Here is a 14,457-nt window from a genome sequence, read left to right as displayed (position 1 = left end):
ATTTTTACATTTTTATTCATTTAGCTGAAGGCATGTGTCTTATCCATTGTACCATCAGCACCCACATACGCGGTAGATCTGGTTTTTTAATTAATGGTGCGGCACAAAGAGTAACATGCAAATCTGAGACTCAGACCCAAACTCGTTTGACCCACATGCATAACCCATAAACAAACTGAAGATATGTAAAGCATGTTTTTTACTTATGTTCAATTTCAGAACAATAAGACAAAAGAAGACATGAAAAGTTCTGGTACTTCCGGCTACAGCAGGAAATGTCAAATTTATGCAAACACCAAATACACACATTATAAAGACTGATGAACACCAAAACACGCAGTGGAGCATAAAAGTAAGTCAAAGTCTTCCCCTCATTAACCATGGAAATAACAAGTTTGAGTTGAATCTCATCAATACAAGGTATGGTCATTATTAGAGATTACAGATTACAGATTGGTGTTATAATGACATTTGTAGTTTGCAATCAGAGCTTTAACCCAAAATAACACCTCTCTTTCTTCATAAAGGAAGTACTGCTCCATACTACAGTCTACAATGCTTAATTTCCCATAAACTGGACAGCAAGACCCTCAGTGATATAGCATGGAGGTTATGAATGTTTCATTCTGGGTTTTGTCCAATTACAGTTATCTTCTTTCTTGAGAAGTGATTTCATCAGGACTGTTGCTGGTTCTGTAGCTGCCTTGCATCACTGTACACACCACCACCCTAACCCTCCCAGACACATCATCCTATGTTTCTTTGTATTTCTGTGGTAGTCATCCAAGCGTTCAGTATGATTAAAATAACAAATGCATTCCCACACTCTAGCTAAACCAGATTTCAGCAAAGTAGACTTTGTTGAAGAAGCTTCGTTTTACCATTGTCACAAACTTCTAATCTCAGAGTCTGACATTAACTCTATTACTTCGGTGGCGAATTGCTTAAGACACATACAAACCTTTTTTAAACGAAAGAGATAAACTAAACTAACAAAATTTTGTTGATGAACTGGACATAAGAAATACAAGCAAGCAACCATCAACAACACACATTATTTGGACTGATTAACACCAAAAGACACAAGGCAGCATGAAATATTGCATCTCAAAGTTATTACTAAAACACTTTGTGGCTGAAATGAAATGTGTAGTTTGTAACATGACTGTTAATCTAATACATCTTACAAAGAAAGTGTTGTGCCAAACCGTACAATAAAATGAAGCAGTTACAAAGAGGAAATAACCAATTCTGAGGCCTTACAATTCTGCCAGATCTGCCTTAAAGGCAAGTCTGATCAAGTTTATTTGTTACCAGGAAATCATGTGCATCTCTCAATTGGTTCCATAGAAACACAACAGCAACTAGTCCCAATGCAACACAGGTTCACTACACTATAAGTGAACTGTGACGTAATGATTAAGTAAAAAACTTTTTAAAAAGAATATCTCTCTCTCACAAACACACACAAACAAGGCTGAACATAGAACATGCTGTACCCACAGGAGGCTGGTTATGGTCTTTGGAATAGAGGTTTATTGTGACCCACAGTGTTTACATATTATGTAATAATAATCTGATGTAATTAATATAATCATGCAATTGTTTAGTGCAGGTCATTCAGACCAAAGCAAGAGTCAGTGACATAACTGGCTCTAACTCTGTCCTGGTTGTCTTATCTTGGTAGGTGGCATTATGAAAAACTGGGAAAATAGTGTAAAATATTTCATTGAGCTTTTAAAAGTATTATTTTTAAAGCTTAACATATCAATGTATGTTTTATTCATTTATTTGATATTATACATAATAGCCAGTATGGAGACCAACCCCTACCCCTTCATACCCCTTCTGCTATGAAGCAGCTGCTATGAAGTTTTCCTCACTTCCAGGCTGAACATGTAAAGTTGCTGTGAAATAAATTTATTATGACACAGGCCCTCCCACTCACAGGTAAACTGAAACTATGAACAGGCCCTCCCATTCACAGGTATACTGCAGCTATGAACAGGCCCTCCCATTCACAGGTATACTGCAGCTATGACACAGACCCTCCCATTCACAGGTATACAGTGAATACTTTATTGTCAAAGGGACAACACATAATCTGGATATGCTATGGAGACAATACGCCTCAGTCTTTTCGTGATGCTGGTAAGAATTTTACTTAAGTTGCGGCAAAAAATATTTTAGACAATGCTTACTTTATTCTGATCTTGCTTCTGCTTTAGAATCCAACCACTACAAACCATGTTTTAATCCAACTCATTCTAGCAACATGGGGGCTTTACGGCTTTATTATTTTAGGCAAGGAAAGGTATAGAACATTTCATACACCACGGCAATTCAATGTGCTTTACATGGTACAAAAAATAAAGCAAATGTAAAAGATTTACAATTTAAAAAAATAATAATTATAAAAAAACAGGTAAAGATAAAAGAACAGCAAATACCCCCACATTTAGATGCACAATTTAATTAAATTAAGAACCATTTAAAAGAATAGAAATTATGGGTATAACAGCTATAAAATTAAGACAATTAGGATGTTACAAATAAACATTTATCTGTCATAATGACAACCAATGCAGCAATGCTGTTATGTCTGTCAAAACGATAGCTTGCTGTCTCATCCCTTTTGGTCATAGATTTATCATTATATACGTCACAAGGTTATAAAACTGACTGAAAGTTTGCAGTCCCTGCAGGCTACATACATAGAGCATTCCAGATAATTACATTGACATTACAATAGGGTAACATATAAAATAAATACACTCAAAGAATATAAGCCTATATAGTTTTTTATATCCAAATATAAGGAAAATAATTCTGTAGTGAATTTTGTAAATTTGCATTTTGAGAATGTAAACAGCAGTAACAAGATAGTGACGATAATATGGTTTTCATCTTCACATACAAAGCCTGACATTTGAGAAACAGTGTCCATCACTTTGACTGCGTTTGAGCACCAAGCATCCGCCTCTGCCTCCTCTCATCTTCTCTGAGTCTTGTGCTCTGTCAGCTTGGAATGTGGTGGGCACACCGAGTGCTCGATCTGGGATGTTGATGGAGCAGGTCTCTGCAAAAATGGGGCATTAGAGTCTCAGACTTCTTGTTGCTTGGCCAGTCTGTGTCCCATTTCGTCATTAACCAGAGGCAGCCTTAAATCCAAGCTGGACCATGATGCACCCGCTGTGTTACCTGGTCTGTTTGATCTGGCTGGCTCAAGGTCTGCTGTTCTTTTATCCAAACCCCGGCTTGCTTTTCTGATGTCTTTTAAAGGTGATAGGTGTTTCATTAATGAAGCCGAAAAAATGAAATAACAAATGAAAAGCAAGAATGTTGCAGAGTTTAAAGAAGATACAGCATCTGCATGTACAGCTATTCCAATAGTCAAAATCTCCTGATCCAATCGATTTGAAAAATTTTGGCCTATCCTTTAAAATCAAATCCAATCAGACATCGTGTTCTGGAAGAGGTGTTATGCACACAACCTGAGTGACTTGTTTAACATCAGTTAAAAAGAGCTTACTTACTTGTAAAAGTTAATCATAATACACAAAAACTAAATCAAAGTAAAGTAATCTAATCTAAGTAATGCAATGCAATTTTTTTGCAGTGTTTGGGAATCCACAGGTCATCTTCAGATATTTTGCACCGACAAAAGAGAAACTGGATTATTGATTCCTTCAGAGTTGATGAGGACTATGAAGGACCTTTCCCATATTCACTGGGCAAAGTGAGTATCTACAGAGAGTCACAATGCATGGATATGAATTGCACTTATGACAAGATGCAGGAAGAGCATTACAGAATTCGCTGCTGCTGTGTTTTTCTGACTTTACAGATTGAAGTTGAGAAGAAACTCGTCCTTTTCGAGATACATGGTCAAGGTGTTGACAAAGAGCCCACAGGCATATTAAAAATCAACAATAGCACAGGGGAGATTTTTGTGCATGGCCCCGTGGACTATGAGAAATTCAAAGTTTTGAAGGTTAGAAAGAATTTACTAAAACAATATTATTACAACAATCTCCGGTGATCTCTGGTGATGGAATAGTGGATAAGACACATGCCTTTGGTGTGAGAGACCTGGTTTCCTAATTCTTGCCTTTTCATTCCAGCTAAGGTTTCATGCATTAGATAGAGATAAACATGTAATAGACACGAAGCTTGGCATTGAGATACAAATTATCGACTCAAATGACAACCCTCCAAAGTTTGACCTTGAAAGGTACACAGTCATCCTTAAAGAGTCAACACCACAAGGTAAACTGCTCACTTTTAACAATTTCCTTACGTAATCCTTATTACTACTATCATTTACATTAAACAAAATTGTATTAATAAAAAGAAATTAAAATAAAATAAAATAACTCCTTTCGTCTGATACTGACAGGCACTGAAATTATTACCATTATGGCAAGCGACTTTGACACTGGAAAAAATGGAGTGTTTGATTTCAAAATAGTCTCAGTAACTCCTAAACCACATGAGCTGGAGTTCTTCTTAAACCAGAGAAGTAGTACTGGAAGTATTTCATTTAAAGGGTGTTTGGACCATGAGGTGAGAGGACTCATTGCTTCATGGAAAATATAAAATCTGTTGATCTTGGAACATTCATCTCCTTACATTCGAATAAGGCCAAATGATATAAGTTTGGTTTTATCTTTTTTTTTATTATTCATTTTAAAAATTAATTAATAATTTTTAACCAATCAGAAAGCAGATACATACACCATTGTAGTGGAGGCTAAAGACAGGGGAGAAAAAAAACAGCTCTCCAGCTCCTGCACCATCATAATCAACATAGAAGATGGAAATAATCACCGTCCTAAGATCACAGGGCAAACAGTGAGAAATTACTTCTTTCAGTTACCTCGAGTAAAAGGCAATGACAGCTGTTATAGACAGCCCATATTACTATAGTCTCTTTTCACAATAAAAGTTTAGTTTATTTTTTACCCCAGGGTCCTGGGAGAGTGAAAGAAGGAGAGGAAAATGTTCTTGTTTCACGTCTGCAAGTTACAGACGAAGATATCAAAGGTACAGGGGCCAGCAGAGCAAAATATCAAATCCAAGGAGACACAAACAACAACTTCATTATCACTACTGATCCTGAGACGAATGAGGGACTACTGTATGTGAAAAAGGTATTTTGTCTTTTTTGACAGATTTTTGACACTACAGTCCAACAACTGTTTGGAGACCTGAACACATTTTTTTAAAATAGTATGCACACCACAACCTCAGGTATCTGGACTTGGATTCCCGAATATGCTGTTGTACCCACAGATGCCCTTTGCTGATGCCTGTCCTTCAGATATCATGCAGCATTGTTAATATCTACATGCACATCCACAACAACTATGTACCTACTAAGTACCTTTCTTTAAAATGTTACTACAGCCATTTCAACCATGGCTTTTCCTTCAGACATCAAAACATCAGCCTCACTATGGAGTAGAACTGTGCAAGCAGTTCTTATGAATGCTAAGTGAGGCTTAAATTGATATTCTTGAATGTGGTGATTCATACTGTCTAGGGATTTTAACCACTGACAACCTGTGGATGATGAACCTTATGGCTGTGACATATGATGTGAAATATTTCAATATTTGTCTTCAAACCAACATTAAATATTTAATTATTTTATAGCCTCTAGACTATGAAGACAGCCCTCAGAAGAACCTGAATATCAGTGTAGAGAATGAGATCGCCTACCACTCATGCAAAGTGGTGAATCGTCATACCACTGGTCTTTGGCAAGTAGTCACTTACAGTGGTGGTCGATCTACCTACCAAGTGACAGTGGCTGTGGAGGATGTCAATGATCCTCCAATATTTGACAATCCTAACCAACAAGTAACGGTGGTTGAGAATGTTGAGGCTGGACAGTACCTGGCAGTATTTACAGCTAGAGACCCTGACTTTGCTGCCGCAAACACATTTTTGTAAGTCATGAAGACACTAGCTACATGTCCCTTTTACAAGACAACAATATTGTACATGTATGAAAGTCAAAAGAGAACTTAAAAATGTCAAACACAACTCATGTGTGTTTCAGATTTCAGAAAGGAGAGGATCCGGAAAATTGGGTTACAGTGGACAGTGTGACTGGAAAGATAACCACAACAAAGATCATAGACCGAGAGTCACTCCATGTGAAAGACAATATCTATAAGGTCACAGTATATGCTGTTGACAATGGTATGACCTGGAGTTGTTTTAACTTTCTGTTTATGTTATCAAACATGTTTTCTTTACCACATTTCTAAAAATATACATGTGCTTTTGGTCACTAGGTAAACCCCCAATGACAAGTACCGCAACTCTCAGCATTCATGTTAGAGATGAAAATGACAATAAACCATACCTGGTTGTAAGCACATTTGACATGTGCCAGTCTGATGGACCCTCTCTGGCCAACATCACAGCCTTTGACTTAGATGAAGAGCCCTACGGTGGACCTTTTCGCTTCATGCTTCTCGGAGAGCGGGGAAAGTGGAGGATTGACCCTGAGGAAGGTATGCTATAGTTCTGACAACTCCTTTGTGATTTAAATGTGGCTAAGGTCGTATAAATTGTGCAAATAATGTCTCTGCTATCAAATTAACCTCTAAGTCAAGTTCATATGCTATCCCACAGTGAATCTTTATAATATGTCAATTCATTTTGCATGTACAGGGTTTTCAGTCAACCTGGTAAAGGAGAACACAGTTCATTCTGGACACTTTGAGCTGTTGCTGAAAGTGTCTGACCTTCAGGGCGTGAACACTGTCCACAACCTGTCCATTACTGTGTGCAACTGCTTAGACACAGCGAGGCCAAACTGCCACTTCCGCAAAGCTACTGGCACTGCATTAGGAGAAGGAACACTTGGGATTATCTTTTTCAGCATACTACTGCTTGCAGGTATACGTTAATCAGAGAACACTTTATTTTTTAGTTTTAAAGTTAGAAATGTTTTAGATAAAAATATACATTAGATAATAACATAATTATCTTTAAAAACAGACTGACATTTTGGTCATAAGCCCTTCCTCTAGTAAAAGATTAAATAGCCTCGTTTAAAACATAACACTGTATGATTTGATCTGTGTGTGTGGTTTTTGTATCCCAGGTATGCTTCTTTTGGCTTTTCTGGTGTCATGTAAGACACAGAGCATAGCAATCCCAGGAGAAGACTCGGGACAACATCTGATGAGCTGTAACATTGAGAATCCAGGAACTGACTGCAAAGTAAACATTTTGATTACAAAAGTACCTCTACTTGGTTATTACTATAGACTAATACAAAGACACACACAGACAAAAACACATTTGTTTATTATTAATATTACTACTGAATCTGAGTAATGCCACCAGGTTTAAAGAGTTAGATGTCAAGAATTTTTCTGAGCCATGACATTTTGCAGTGCATCAAATTCTACCATATTTCAAATGGTGGCATATAGTATTAACCACTGAAATGCTAGATTTTCCAGTCCAAGAATGCATCATCAACCATGAGAAAGACACATCAGCACAGACAAAGACAAACACACATTTGTGGGATTATTAAATTCATTCATTAAAGCATTGCACTGTATAGTTGTTCGCTCTGCATCATAGTATTTGTCATTGTACTGGATTTCTCCAGAATGGCATACCCCAACTTTAAGTTGTTCATCCTACAACAGCAGTATTGTACACACTTAAAAAATGGAACTATAGTTTTGACTTGTTGACTTGTTGCAGACTTTACATTTTCAACAGGTGGCTTTTGGGCCATTAAACCAAGTATACAGTAAGAATGGGGAACAAATCCAAACAATATCTCAATCTTCAGCAGTAACGGTGAAGAAAGTAAGTTATGTAAAATATACATTAATAACAAGCTTATGAGGTCATAATTATTATTATTATTTAAACTGAGCTCACACTTTATTTGATCAACATGACAGATAGGCACTAATAAAATGTTTTTCACTTACTTATGTGTGGTAATGACTTGACTTGCTTTTTTTGTAGTCATTTACCAACACAACAAACGCTGCAGGGCTTCAAGCCCATTCAGAGCGTGTCATATCCAAAACTGGACAACAGCAAGGGAACCATTTGCATCAGGTATAGAAATTATTATTATGATTGTCACAAATTGCTCCATACACTTGATTATATAAGGATGAGTCTTGTGATATTCTTGATGGTTTCACTCTCAACAAATCCAAAGAAAAGACCAAAACCAGCAATGTATAAGTACTGTCTGTGTATAAAAGCCTTGTTTGTTTGTGCCATAGAACTCCATAGTTAATATTAAAAATATAACATTGCCTGGGTGACGTTTTCCTTCATCACAATGAACATGGGCACTATGGTTTACTGTGAGTGTATCCCATGTACACTATCCTGCTGTGACGACTGAAAAGAGTCTAATATATACTATGTGCTCTTGTTGAAGTGATGTTTGCTAAAAACTACAGTACCGAGTTGTCTTAGGAAATAACTTACCCTTTAAAAAAAGAAAGTACATATTAGTGAAAGGGTTTTAACATTGTTTTTATTTTCGTTTTCACTAACAACAAATGAGCTTGGCATTTAAAGTCACAGATCCAGTAGGCTGGAAAAGTGAAAAGGAATTGCCAGCCTTATCCTTTCATATTTTTCTCATGTTGTATAGTGACTAATGGACACAAATTATTTTAAAAGTGAGGTATTGTCATTGCTGGATGTGTTTTTTTTCCCCAGTTGATAACTGACCCAGTAAGTGAAGCATCACAAGCCTGCTCAGACAGCACCCAATTCCAAAGAAAAAACTAAAACAAACAAAAGTTTACATGTGGGAACTCTCTGCGTTGGGTACTGAAATTATTTTAATTATTATTATTATTAGGGCCCAAACAGTGGCCGCTGGAGGACCCTATTGTGTTTGTTATTAAAATTATTCTTATTATTATACTTCTTCTTCCCTATCGGACGCATTGTTGGGGTGCCTAGCATGCATGAAAAGTTGTATAAATTGGCACACACGTCTAAACTGGTGAAAATAGCGATCTGATATGGGTCTGATACGGGCGCACAAAAAAGGCCCCTAACAATTTTCAAAACCAAAGCCCCCTCCTTTCTCTTTGGCCTACATTCGCCAAACTTGGTAGGTATATGTATTGTGTTCAGACTTAAAAATAAGCCTCTTGGAGCCATACCCTAAACCCTTCAGGAAGTCAGCCATATTGAACTGAATGTGCGTCGATTTTCCATTTACACCCTCTGTATTTTAATGAACTTGTCTTAGGGATATGATCAGATCAACTTCAAATGCGGGCTGTGCCATCCCAAGACCCTTGTGATGTTAAATTGTGAAACTTTTTTTAATTGATCAAACGGCGTGTCCATGGCATGGCGTGGCGTGGGGTTCAATTTTGATGATTCGCCATGAAAAAGGAAAAAGTGTGTAAATCGGCTGAACATGGTCAGATCTGCCCCAAACTTCACATGTTTGATAAGAGTCCCGCCCTGAAGACATCTACATGCCAATATCCAGTCATAGTGAAAACGCCACCTATTGGCAACAGGAAGTGACATGTTTTATTTGTTGCGGAACTCCTAGCAGGATGATCCGATTTGACTCAAAACTGTCTAAAATTAGTCTTAAGACCTACATGATGTGAGGTTTCATGCTTGTGACTTAATGTAAAACGGCGTTGCCATGCCAACGCATTATTCGCCATGAAACAGGAAGCTGTATTTTGAGAGGCTTAGGAAGCTTGAAATCTCACAATACTTTGTACACACATTAGAATGGTTGTGTTGTGTAGTCTGATAACTTTCAAGGTCATGTGTCTCAAAAAATGGCTCTATAGCGCCCCCTACAAGATTTCAAATTTGTAGGCACGTGTAGAATGCCAGGATTTTAAAAAAATGTCTCTTGGAGCCATATGATAAACCCAACAGGAAGTCGGCCATATTGAATTGAATGTCTGATTTTACCTTGTTTATAGGCTCCGCATTTTAACAAACTCCTCCAACAGCTTTAACCCGATCAACTTCAAATGCAGGCAGTGCGACCTTAAGGGCCGCACGCAACGGATACACGGGTGCGGCACACCCCGACGAGCGGGAGGTGTTCGGGCCCGCTCATCGCTGCTTGCAGCTTTAATTATTATTATTATTATTATTATTATTATTATTATTATTATTATACACTAATTAATGTTTTTCAGTAACTTATGTGTGTTCATGAATTGACATGAACTTCTTCGTTCTTTTTTTGCAGTCATTCACTAACACAACTGCAACAACTGCTGCAGTGCCGCAAGCCCATTCAGAACATGCCATATCCAAAACTGAACAACAGCAAAGGAACTATTTGTATCGGGTACAGAAATAATTATAGTTATTGTAGTTATTTTGTCAAAAATTGTACCATTCTCATGAAGTCCTGTGATATTTTAGATGCTTTCACAGTCAACAAATCCAAAGAAAAGTCCAAAACCAGCAATGAATTGATCCCAATAACAAATACTGTCTGTTTTGCCAAGGCCTAATATGACTTTTGTCTGTGCCATAGCACTCCAAAAAATTCAACATTGCACTGTGTGACATGTTCCTTCCTTACAATGATCATGGGCACTGTAGTTTACTTTGAGTGGATCCCACATACTGTATATCATCCTGCTTCTAAAGATTTACAGCAACATCCAAAATGAGTCTTCAATGTATGCTATTTACTCTTGTTTGAGTGGTGTTTACTAAAAACTACAGTTCCCATTACATTTCAGTAATAACAAATGAGCTTGGAATTTAAAGTCACAGATTAAGTATGCTGGGAAAGTGGAAAAAACAGACTAACACGTCTCTTTGTTTTGGTCTTGTCATGAGATTTGTTGACAACCAAAAAACTATAGAACAAGCTGTCCGCCTTATCCTTTCATATTTTGTCATGTTGTATAGTGACTAATAGACACTTTTAAAATGATTTAAAAAGTAAGTTTTTGTCCCCCAGTTGATAACTGACCCAGTAAGTGAAGCATCACAAGCCTGCTCAGACAGCACCCCGTTCCGAAGAAAAAGTTTCAAGGAACAAGAGTTCACACGTGGGAACTCTCTGCGCTGGGTACTAAAATTATATCATTATTATTATTATTGAATCTGAGCTCACACTTTTCTTAATCTCTAATGCACCATTACAAATGGGCACTAAGTAAATATTTTTCAGTTACTTATGTGTGGTCATGACTTGACTTCTGTTGTTGTTTTTTTCAGTCATTTGCTAGCACAATAACTTCTGCAGTTCCACAAGTCCATTCAGAACACACCATATTCAAAAGTGAACAACATCAAAGGAAAAACCTGCATCAGGTACATAATTATTATTATTATTGTTGTTGTTATTTTGTCAAAATAGCACCCAACTCCAGATTAAAGGATGAGTCTTGTGATATTCTAGTGGCTTTCACTGTCAACACAAAGAAAAGTCCAAAACCAGCAATGAATTGATCCTAATAACAAGTTCTGTCTGTGTAGCCAAAGCCTCACAGGATATATAATGTTTGTCTGTGCCATCAAACTCCATTATTAACATTTCACAAAATTTTCTGTAGTAACAAATGAGCTTGGGATATGAAATCACAAAGACAGACTAACACACTGTTGGTTTTGGTCTTGTCATAAGTTGAAGAGTTTGAAGAGTTTAAATAGTTAGATGTCAAGAAGTTTTCTGAGTCATTACATTTTGCAGTGCATCAAATTCTACCATATTTCAAATGTTGCCATTTAGCATTAATCACTGAAATGCTTGATTTTCCAGTCCAAGGGTGCATCATCAGCCATGAGAAAGACACATCAGCACAGACACTCTATGCGTGGGGTAGTGCAATCTAGACTATAAGCACTTTTCCTGTGAAATTTTACATTATTTAATTTTTTTGATATTCATTCACTATGAAATTTTATCACAAGCAGGCAATGATGAAACAACTGAATTCATGCAAATTTCTGCTTCTGATCTCCCAGGGTTGGGTGGGATACGGCACATATTCACCAGACCAGGAGTTTGGTGTAGTCCAACGTGGAATTCTGTTCAAAGTACTAAATACGGTAATGACAAGAATTAAATCAATAGGGTAATTCTGTTTCTTTTAAATAAATGCATTCTCTTCCACTACTGTAGATGCTGTCCAATCTGCAGGCACCAGGAAAGGAACTGGGTGATTATGACCCTCATGTGTATGCTGAAGAGGGAGACATGCAGACCAAATATGAGCTTGATGCCATCTCCATCCCTGATGTCACCTTTGACTTGGATCTAGACTTGAATTTCAAGTTCAATACTCTGGCCTCAGTCAGCATGCCTGGTGAAAGCACTGCCTACAGTGCTGTGTAATAGGAAAACAGCGACTCTGACTGAAGTGGAAAGCCAAAACACTAAAATGAAAACACATTAGTAAAACATGTATCATTTTATTTTTGATCAATCCATCCTGAAGTGTAATACTATATATGGTACTTTTAGCATAATCTTTCAAGTGACTCACAACAAGTTTTGCTAGCTATCTTACTGACATCAGGGAAAAATGAAAGACTGTGTGTGAAAGTGTGAAAATTAAAACTTAATTAACACCAGGCGCATGTTACCACAGTTAGTGGAAACTATTCATAGTTCATTAGCAATGTTACATAAACCCCACCCTAAGATCTCTGCTCTGTCATAGGTGTAAAACGGAAGAAGTCAGTGTTGCTTTTATTTTGGTAAAAAAAAAATTGTTGTATGTTTTCGGTGATTCTTTGTGCCATTTTTGTCATTTAATTTCGCTAATAGTCTGCCTCCTGAGAACGAGTGAGAGCCACCGCTTAGCTATAGCCTCAGTGAGCTAACCCAGCAGCACAAAGAGGCCAGCAATGGCAAAGAGAGGCAGCCAGGAAAAAACAGCATGAAGAGCCAGACACACCCACACACATACCTGCACAAATATATCATAAGCAATTGTTGGGTTGACTGTGACCAGCTGAAAAACGTTGACATATTGCCCAACCCTAGTTGACAAGACAGGGGACTACATTCTCTAGTGGTCACAAAGAGTAAAGAATGCTTCCATAGACATAACTATATGAATTTTGATCAAAACTGCACTGATTTCATCTGTAAGAAACAACAATAAGCACACAGATTAAGAGAAAGGGACAACGTGTCTCATAATGCAAACTGATAGGAAAACTGTCTGTCTGACACATTTATCTTCAGTTAAACCGGGTTCTCTTAGCCTCAATTTACACAAAAATCCATGTCATATAACTCTCACATACTCCTGACTAATCCACATATCCATTTAATTCTTTGTTAACCCTTATCTGGTTAAAATATTAATGTGATTACTGTGTTGAAAATGTAGCGCATGACATGACAAACACAAAAAAGGACTAGGCAAGTTGAGTGTAGTCATACAGCTACAGAGACCTTTTACACAATCATAATGTACAGCAATGACAGGGTGGGTGTTTTACTTTTCTTTGGAATTAAGACTTATTTTAGGGTTGTTTTTTTCATGCACTATTTTATCCTTTGCTATAATTACACAATAGACTACAAACTTGTCATTCACTCACTGCGAGTCCAGGCTTTTCGAAATGCTGACAAATATTTTAGAGTGCAAAAACTGAACTGTGTTATTTCTGTGAATGTGTGTCATTATGTAAAATAAAACTCCAAGGAGGTATGACAATTACTGTTGGACCTGATGAGCCATACATCCATGGTGATTTCAGTTAACCATTGTAAGCTTGTCAAGCCGGTTTTGTGTTTCTTGATTAGTCTGTTGATAAAGAAAAGGAATGTGTATTTGTGTGTCCTGTGGGTGTGTCTGTGTACATGAGCCTCTGTTTGAGTACATATCCACATGTATCCACATGAAATAAATAAAGAATTGTATCTTCTACATACTTTAGAGGATGACTGGCCAAAGGTTTGGTAGATAAAATATATTTCATACATAGATGCAGTTATGGGTAGCCACAGAGAAGAAGTCAACTTTGATACTTCACAAACAATTTCTAAAAATGCATATCCTTACAGCCATGTGCTGTCCACATATCAAGATATATATTCCCACAAACATATGTCTATGAAATATTGTCTCCATGTGGTTTAATTATGGTAAATGAAGATATGCTGTATATTTAAGGTTATCTAAAAGGGAGTGACACTCACCTTGTGAATCCACAAATCTGGAACTGCTGTACAGAGAGTGAATACATTGTTGATTTTCCTAACCCATATAATTTTGTGTGATATCTTGGACCAACTTAAGGGTTTAAATTCACACTGATTGTTGTAAGCAAAACACTGATTTAATAAAAAAAAACAGTAAACACACTGTGTGCCTTGGGTGGAGGAAGCACTCGCGCGCCATCCTCTCCCATCCTCGCTTCATTCCTTCAGACGACTTCTTTCGTGGGTAAGGCCTACATGGCAGCGGGTCG

General features: G+C 37.2%; 1 protein-coding gene across 3 annotated transcripts; it reads left to right on the top strand.

The window, feature by feature from the left end:
* Positions 1–2,008: 2,008 nt before the first annotated feature.
* On the top strand, positions 2,009–13,917 carry LOC119906240 (cadherin-like protein 26). Of its 3 annotated transcripts, none has more exons than XM_038723809.1 (20): positions 2,009–2,151; positions 3,620–3,739; positions 3,848–3,994; positions 4,125–4,269; positions 4,400–4,566; positions 4,723–4,854; positions 4,971–5,153; positions 5,659–5,954; positions 6,068–6,210; positions 6,306–6,527; positions 6,688–6,915; positions 7,124–7,242; positions 7,759–7,848; positions 8,014–8,109; positions 10,256–10,357; positions 10,985–11,095; positions 11,245–11,340; positions 11,789–11,848; positions 11,995–12,078; positions 12,152–13,917. In XM_038723809.1, exons 1-20 carry the CDS (start codon positions 2,116–2,118, stop codon positions 12,362–12,364), a joined length of 2,790 nt encoding a protein of 929 aa, XP_038579737.1. In that variant the 5' UTR covers positions 2,009–2,115; the 3' UTR covers positions 12,365–13,917. The 3 variants fall into 3 exon arrangements, with proteins under 3 accessions (XP_038579737.1, XP_038579736.1, XP_038579735.1); XM_038723808.1 differs by having other exon boundaries at positions 7,741–7,848; positions 11,995–12,066; XM_038723807.1 differs by having other exon boundaries at positions 7,741–7,848.
* Positions 13,918–14,457: the final 540 nt, after the last annotated feature.

This window comes from Micropterus salmoides, unplaced genomic scaffold, assembly GCF_014851395.1.
Source record: "Micropterus salmoides isolate LMB-PRFRI ecotype aquatic unplaced genomic scaffold, ASM1485139v1 Ms_hic_scaffold_16, whole genome shotgun sequence".
Taxonomy (NCBI): domain Eukaryota; kingdom Metazoa; phylum Chordata; class Actinopteri; order Centrarchiformes; family Centrarchidae; genus Micropterus; species Micropterus salmoides.
Note: the sequence above shows the minus strand (reverse complement) of the source record. Positions and strands in the feature narration are given on the sequence as shown.